Source organism: Corvus cornix, chromosome 1, assembly GCF_000738735.6.
Source record: "Corvus cornix cornix isolate S_Up_H32 chromosome 1, ASM73873v5, whole genome shotgun sequence".
In the NCBI taxonomy this organism is placed as follows: Eukaryota; Metazoa; Chordata; class Aves; order Passeriformes; family Corvidae; genus Corvus; species Corvus cornix.
In genome coordinates this window covers 17,111,201-17,119,572 of record NC_046332.1, presented here as the reverse complement: position 1 = coordinate 17,119,572, position 8,372 = coordinate 17,111,201, and the positions used below count along the sequence as shown (strand labels likewise).

Here is an 8,372-nt window from a genome sequence, read left to right as displayed (position 1 = left end):
ACCAGGATGGGGTGAGCAAGGGACACCACCAAACTTTGCAGAAGGAGGAAAAAAAGGAAAAAAAAGAAAGAGTGAGGGCTGTTTGTTGCCACCTCTGGCAGCCAGTGCTGTTGGCAGGCAGGGCACAATAATGATCAATGATTGACCAGTGGTGCTGCTGATTGGCCACCGAGGAGTGTGCTGAAAAAAGGCGCCAGAATTTTCAACGGTTCCCTGGCAATGCCAGCCCCTCATTGAAAGAAACGGGGAAAGGGATGAGCTTTCCTGGGCAATTGCTTCAACCCACAATGATTTTCCGCCTGCTCTTCTGGGCTGAAATCTGCCTCCTGCTGCTCTGGGGAGGCTGCCAGCGAGTGGAACCGGCAGTGGGTGAGTGGAGCGCTCTTTCCCCACACCAGCTTAACTGTGGAGCAGCACCAGCCTTTCCTAGCAAGCAGAGAGACACAGATATGATGCTGACTAAAATATACTACATGGTGACTGGAACAGTAACTAGTAAGCTGGGCATGAGTCAGCAGCAGCAGCCAAATTGGGTAAGGCTTGGTTAGAGAGAGCACTGGGCACTTTGCTCACAAGCTGTGTGCTCTGCCTGGATATTCCCTTTCTTTGTTGGTGTTGCTAAACTCCTCAGCACAGGGGATGGGGCAGGTTTGCATTGCCAGTGTCCATGTCTGGGTGGTGCACACTTCTCTGGGGAGAGGCTGGAGTAGGGCATATCCCTCTGCAGCCCTTCGTGCTGCCTCCTGGCTGCCCTGGGCTGCTCTGCCTCCCCACAGCCCTGCAGGCGCCGGCAAGAGGGGACCAGGAGTGCTCTTGGGAGCGAGAACTGTTTTTGCTGGGTGGTTGCTGTGCTTGCTAAAGAGCCTGCCTACCCTCCATTCCCATGCTGCCTTCCTCCTCTCCATGGAACTGTACAGCAGAGGATAATGATGTGATGCCCACCTGTGATAACAGGGTGTCTGAAGTCTCCCAGTGTGCCACACGGCCTCGCGGTGGAATTCCTTACTCCAGTGTTCTACAAGATGGGAACAATGAGAGTGGATGTTTCAAGGAACTATGGCCTTGCCTGATTTACTTTTCCTTCTGCCCTGATTTTGGGGTTTGCTTTGTTCCTAGCTTTGAAGGAACCCATCCAATCTGATACCATCATCGTAGCAGCCCTCGGGGGAGAGGCAAATTTCTATTGCAACTTCTCACTCTGGATGGATGTTTTGCAAGTGACCTGGCAAAAGAGAAATGGCACTTCCTTCCAGAATATGGCCACCTACAGCCCAGTACACGGGCAGAGGCTGATAGGGTCATTTCAGAAGAAGGTGCGTTTCACTAGAGCAACCCCAAAGGCCTCAGCTATCACCCTCCAAAATCTCACACTTGAAGATGAGTCCTATTACAAATGCATTTTCAGTGTGTTCCGTCATGGCTCCATCAGCAAAGACATACGCCTCAACATCCAAAGTAAGTTTTGCACTAACATCTTCTCTCTTTCTGGCACTCGGGTCGGGTCTGATGTAGTCAGGAGGTGGGGATGTCATTATCCTATCCACCACATGGAGATTTTCCACACAGCAGCATCTCCTTGGTGGATAGTGTTCAGACTGCCACACTGGAATTATTACCTAACCAACTAACCTTTTAGTTATAGACAATAAATGACAGGTATACTAATCAATTATCCTTATAAAAATTGTAGAACTACTGTTCCACATGTGGTTTTTGCCATATTGTGTACCTGAAAGCTTTCAAGTAAAAATTTGCTTTTATATTCACTCTAACATTGTTTGGGAAGATCAGTTCTATTTTCTAGGCAACACTTTCCTCAGGGGAAGTGAAGGCAAATAAGCCAGCAGATGCTTTTGGATAAAAACGTTGTACAGAGAGATAAACCCACTCAGCTTTGACTGTAAACTCACCACAGAGTGTAAAAAGCACCTTCTCATTTTGCTGCCAGCAATTTCTGAGCTCACAGTGGAATTCCATTCCCTCCTGCCCACTGAGGGTCTCCTCACTGCAGTGTGCTCAGCAACAGGAAAGCCTGCCCCCAACATCACCTGGCTGCATGACAGAGGCCTGGAGGAGGCACCTGAAGTACACCACATCCAAAACACAAACGGAACAGTAACAGTGGCAAGCAGAGTTACCTTCTCTGCCAAGCACCCCCATGTCTTGTTCTGCCTCCTTGACCACCCACAAGGAAGGAAAATGAAGGCACTTCACCTGGAAAAAGGAGGGGAAGGTAGGCTGTAGTTTTGTGGAGATGTGTAATGTGTAGTGGGGTATGCTTAGGGAAGGATGTGCAATTATGGGAGGGCCGCTTGTACTTATGTAGGTCTTGATAGACAACTTTCTGTAAGGCCAGATCTCATGCTAGATGAAGATTTCAGGATTTGAAACCCTCCAGTAGACTCTTCCCTGTAGTACCTTTGTATGTGTGTGGTGCATGTGTTATATGGGATAACTATGTATATTTGTGCATACACATGCATATGTGGCTCTGTATGTCTACATTTCTACTTAATGATTTATTTAGAGCACCAGTACCCACAGCGGGAGGGTACCAGCAGAGCAGGCTCCTGGCTGACAAATGCTGGGGAAAAACATTTCTCATAGATTATCTTGCTGGAAGATATGTGTCAGGAAGGATGGGACACTTCTCTTGTGATAAAACTTCTTTCAACAGAAAGAGAAACGCAAATAGATCAAGAGTAAAAATTCTGGGGTTTGATACCCCTGATACCAGGGAAGTGTGAGACATTATCCATATTTATTTAAAAACGTAAAACAATCCTTCAGTAGAGGACCTTTGGTAGAGTTATATTGTTACAGTGCTCCTTTCTCTCCTTCAAAGAATAAATGGGCACAAAATGCTGAATGTTGCACTCTCAGTCCCAGCCCCTGGAAGAGGACACCAGAAACACATCATGTTCTGTGTGAACTTACTGGTTTCTTTTTGTAGATGTTCAGAAGAGCACAGTCATCATCACATCGATATTAACAGCAGTGTTGCTCTTATCAGTCTTGATATATTGTGGCGTGCGACTGAATAACAGCAGAAGGAACAAGTAAGAATAGTTTCCATTTTCTTGCAAATGATGTGGCTTGCCTCTGTTCACCTTGCAATTTGCCTTTCTCCTTCTTCTTGGCATTTTTATGTATCCATTCAGGAAACTCATCCAGCTCGTAACAGCGTCTTTAAAATAGCACAAGTGTCTAAATGACAAGGGGTATAATAAGCATCATGGGACTAATTGATGCTGTGGTTTTCTCCCAGGCAGAAGACACACCGCACACCCACAACTCCTGCAAAGGAGACAGGCTCACAGGAAGACCTAGGTGAGAGAGCCTCTGAGAGCCTGCACACACCGAAAGAGCAGCACATCACTTACCAAAACGAGGTAACACAAACCCCCAAGGCTTCTAGTGATTATTCACATCCTCCATTAGGGGTCTCTGTTTCTCCTGCCATGTCTTTGCTGCATGGGACAGCTGCACCGGGTAGATGACACAACATGTGCCCCATTTAAACTCCAGCAACGATCAGGAAAAACTGCTTAATGTTTTGCACCACTGGCCTGGAGGGTGCGGGAGAAAAGTTAGTCAAAGTTATTTAGCTACAAAGGCATGAAAGAGGCACGGGAAATGTCCAGGAGGGCAGATGAGATGTCCCTTCCGGACAAGGGCAGGGAGCCCTGCAGAGCTTGGGTGCTGTCAAGAGCAGCCTCACACAGAAGTTTCCCCGCTGGGAAGGGTCTGCCCTGCCCTCCTCCTGGTGCAGACACAAAGCTGCTTTGGAGGGCTGCTGGCATCCACAGACAGAACCAGTAAGTGGTCACAGCTGGGAATCCCTCCCCCTAGACACTTTGCTCTGACATCCCATGTTTTCCCTGCAAGCTCCTGGTGGTCCCATGCTGTAACTGGGAACTCTCTTGTCTACTCATCACTTCTCTCTGCCACGTAGTCTAGAGCTCTGCTGTGATTACCACACCACTCTGCTGGGTCTCTTGCAGAAGCAGACACCAGGATCCACACTACGCAAAAGGTGGAACGGAAACCTGGGATTGAGAAAAAGTTGGAGGCCTTTGTTTCTGGAGGAAACACAGAACCTGAACAGCAGCTTCCAAAGTGAGTTGAAGAGTGGACCTGCTGGGTTATCCATCAAGGAGCTTGGCTGCTCTCCCATGAAGCAGGATGGGGAGGCAATGGCACGTGAGGGAGTCCAGGTGACACCCCAGCCCAGCTGCTCCCCAGCCCAGCAGAGGAAGGACGGGCACCAGCCAGCTCCACAAGTCCAAAGGAGCACAGGGGCCCATGCCTGCTCAGGAGCCCACACTAAGGACTCAGAGGAAGCGGCAGCTTGCCCAGGCTCCTCCCAGGGGTGTCCCAGGAGATCCTTAGTCCTAGGGTCTGTGTGGGAAACCCATCCAGATGAGTCCATCAGTGGAGCACCTTCTGAACTCAGGACATCACTGCCTGAGGGCTATGGACACGTGGTGCCATGCAAATGAAGTGCATTTGGAGACTGAACTGGGCTGTTATGGGCTTCTTAGGGAAGGAGACAAAGGTGGGAAAAGGAGGAATCAAGGGCATCTGGGAATAAAAAGCCTGGGAAAATGGATGGATAAAAAAATAAAAGGGTCTGGTTTCATTTTTGCAGGAGGCTGGTCAGTACACTTGTCTGGGCTGGCCCAGTGCCCTGTCACCACAGTCTGTCCTGTCTTCTCATTAAACTCCATTTCTAACTCTTCTCCGGGGTGAGGGACACCCCAACTGGTGTGCATGTGTGTAGGGGGCCCTGATGTCAGCAGCTGGGCCAGAACCAGGGGTCCCATGTGCCCGGGTGCCAGCAGCTGGGGAGACCTGAGTGAGACAGGCCAAGTGCCAGCCACCAGCCTGGACCAGGGCCAGACCCTGTGTGTCCCTGATGTGGCACCTGGAGCGAGCACAGGTGAGCCTGTGAGGGCCAGCAGGGCTCAAGCCACACCAGCCGGGATGTTCTTCGATATCTCACAAGCAATCAGGAAGAAGGATCTGTGCTGTGGATGGGCTAAGACCAACAGAACCAGACCAAGACTGGTATTTGGGGGGAAAAAAATCATAAAAAATAATTGGTTTTAAGGCCTTGATCTGCGAAAGTTCCCCTCCAGCTCTGTGTGTCATGACACGAGGTGTTTCAGAGATGTGCTTCCAATGCATTTGCAAAGGCTCCTCTGACAGTCTCAGCGCAGAGCACTACCTGTGGTAAGTGCACAGGACCCTCCAGTGAAAAGGAATTATATCTCATTTAGCCAAGAATCTTGAAGTCCCCTGAACTTTGTAAGGAGTCATGTCCTAGTTAGCTAAAGAATTTGTGGGAGTTTTTGTAGTTTGTTTTTACTTAAATTTGTGTTTAACTTAGTGTCAGCAGAACAAGATTAAAAACCCAAGATAATAAACAGCTGAACTTGAACCTGCAGGAAATAACATCAGAGAACAACACACCTCAGAAAACTTAATGAATAGAGGATTCTTTAGCTACAGAAGCAAATTCAATAGAGAATTGTTTAGTTAAGAGGAGTTATGGGTTATCTTTAACTAAAGGTAAATGTACTGTCTTAGTAGTGACTTAGTACAGTAAGATAAAAAACTAGAGGTCATCAGAAGTGAATTACACACGTGCTGGGAGCTGTGAACATGAAAGTGTCATCCAGAGATTAAGACAATAATGAAGACCCTCTGATGAAGCAATAAAGCTCCCTAATCAAAATAATAACAGGAAAAGGACACTATATGGCAGCCTTGTTCCACACCAAGACAACATTGGAGAGGACACCTTTGATGTAATAGGCTGGGCAGACTCTGGGAGGGGCTAGAAATCCTAAGTCTTAAAATTTCTTTAAACCCCAAGGAACTGTGTCTGGTGGGACATGCTCATGGCAAAAAATTCCCAGCATGTCTCCAGCGCTGTAATAAAGGAATTCTAAATCTAACAGAATTTTGCTGTTGGATTTAAGTTCTTTAATTCACTAGTTGGAGAGATCCCAAATCCACTCACTGAAGGGAAAACACCTTCAGTGAGTCTTCCATTAAAATAGTAACTCACCAGCACTGTGTTTTTCCTCTTTGGACTTTCAAATAGTCTTTTGGTATCCAGCAACCCCATCTCTGGTATCAAGTTACTACAACTACCATATCCGAAGTCATGCTAGGATGAAATCACTCTGTGAGGGTTGCCCAGCAGGAGGCACAGACTGTGGTTGCTGGAAGAGAAGATGTTGAAAGGGATGGGTGAAGGAACTGGGCACTGGATATCAGTTCTTCTTTGCTCTCCTGGAGAAAGAGGTTTTTCCAAGGACCAGGGAAAGGAATGTGGAAATGTTCCCAAGTCTGTTTTCCACACTTCCAGGCTGGCCAGCGATGGGTAAAAGAAGGTGCTAGAAAATGTGCGGATAAATTCATGATGCCAGAAGTTTATGTCCAAAAGGAGACAGAGGAGTCCTGTAACTTTACTCAAATAAAGAGAGAGGCCATGGGGCATTCCCCTGGCCTCTCTCAAATTGTTGGAAAACACATCCTCCCTTCTATCCTAATTTCCTGGCCACATCACCCTCTCCCTTTCCCCATTGGCTGAGATACCTGGAAGGTACAGTACACTCATGATTCACTCACTACATGTTCCCTTCTAATGTGCACACAACCCCCTTTGTATCTTTGTTCTTCTACTCTAGGTTCAGGAATTTAACAAGGCCTTGGTGGAGCAACATTCAGTGTTGAAAGGAATGAGATAGATTTGTCTTTACAAACAAACTGTGGGTTTGCTGATAGGTAAAGATAGATACTGAGAGATGAAAGAAGCAATGGGAAGAACCTTAAATTCCATAGGAAAAGAAAAAGGGTGTGTATACATTAGAAGGGGGGCTGTATTACGTGATTCAGGAAGTCTGTACCTCTCAAGTACCTCATCCAATGGGGAAAGAGAGAGGGAAATGTGGCTGGGAAATTAGGATAGAAAGGAGGCTGCATCCTCTAACAAGTTGAGAGACCCCAGGGGAATGCCCCATGGCCTCTCCCTTTATTTGAATAAAGTAACAGGACTTCTCTGTCTCCTTTTTGGACATAAACCTCTGGTGTTTGTGGATTAATTTTCCTGACAGTGTCAATTAGTAACATTCTTCTGAATGGTTCCTCCTGTTACTGTCTTGTCTCTGTCTCTGGCCTTATCTCTACATGTCTGTTTGTGAAGCCAAATTCCTACTATTCCTTTCAGTGAGAAATGGGAATGGCAGCCATTTGGTTGTACCTGGGAAAGCAGCCAGACAGCCCAAATTCCTCTGACAAATTCTGCCCGGGGTTCTGACACAGCAGGATTTTCTGCAGCTGAGCTTCTTGGTAAAGGGACCTTTAAAAAGTAATCTCAGGCTTCTTGGCCAAGGGACCTTTAGAAGTCAAGCTCAAGTGATGTTTTAAGCAAGGGTTGCTCAGCATTTAGAAGACAATCATTCCTCGCTTTCTGAAAATCCCATGCTAATTCAGCTTGCCTTGAAGTGGGTCATGTTGCATGCATGTGGGTTACAATGAGGGCTGCAACTTGGTATTCCTCAAATGTGGGTTTCCTGAGATTAAGTGCTCGTTATCATTTTTTTTGGTAGAGTATTTATCTGTGGGGTTTTTTCATGGTTGTCATTGATGTGTGTGTGCTCTTCCATTGTGACTATGATTGGATGCCATCAATATATGAGCATAAACATAACACAAGATAATGTTTAAATACCGTTTTCAAAGTTAACTTGTAGAAGAATTCCTTATGGAACAAGGGCATATGATACCCCTGGAAAGATTGGACAACCCAGGGTTCCTGAGGAAAAGCCCCCGAACAGGCCCCTGGCTTCAGGCAGGCCTGGAAAACACCTGGCTGCAGGCAGCCCTGAGAGTCCTTGGCAAGGTATACACTGGCTGGCTCCCCTGCTGATTAGAGGCTGTCTAGAGGGACTGGGCATGAATCTTTGCAAAAGTAGATATAAGCTTGCATAGTTGAACAATAAAGGGAGAACGATGCTTAATCGTATCGGTGTATATGTCGTTTATCTGGCCAGCTCACCGGACTCGGTCCCTAACATTAACTATTTTTACCGGGAAGTGGAAATTGTGGAGAGAAAATGTGCAGGCTCAGTACTGTGAGACAGTTACCAGTGGTACTCCAGCTGAGTGGTTCAGAGACTGCTGAAGTCAGGGGAGACGTATGGCCTCGCCTCCATCTTTCTTGTGGGGGGTGGGTTTAGGTTTCAGTGAATTTCTTCCCAGTCTTACCGGGGAGATGCTGGAAGGGCGAGGGGGCAGCTTTCTCAGTGAATAGACAGTGATTAAGACACAAAGGGAAGTGGCTGATAGCTCTGGCATAC

General features: G+C 47.1%; 1 protein-coding gene across 1 annotated transcript; it reads left to right on the top strand.

Moving 5' to 3' along the window:
* The first annotated feature begins 287 nt into the window (after positions 1 to 287).
* LOC104687170 lies at positions 288 to 4,613 on the top strand. Its single transcript, XM_039550798.1, has 5 exons — positions 288 to 369; positions 1,117 to 1,455; positions 2,954 to 3,059; positions 3,269 to 3,392; positions 4,011 to 4,613. Exons 1-5 carry the CDS (start codon positions 288 to 290, stop codon positions 4,500 to 4,502), a joined length of 1,143 nt encoding a protein of 380 aa, XP_039406732.1. The 3' UTR covers positions 4,503 to 4,613.
* Positions 4,614 to 8,372: the final 3,759 nt, after the last annotated feature.

Bases quoted from the DNA above. Each gene is read 5' to 3' on its own strand.
- LOC104687170 (XM_039550798.1), top strand. From the start codon at position 288: ATGATTTTCCGCCTGCTCTTCTGGGCTGAAATCTGCCTCCTGCTGCTC. The intron at 3,060-3,268 runs GTAAGAATAGTT...GTTTTCTCCCAG, and splicing joins AATAACAGCAGAAGGAACAA to GCAGAAGACACACCGCACAC. The intron at 3,393-4,010 runs GTAACACAAACC...TTGCAGAAGCAG, and splicing joins ACATCACTTACCAAAACGAG to ACACCAGGATCCACACTACG.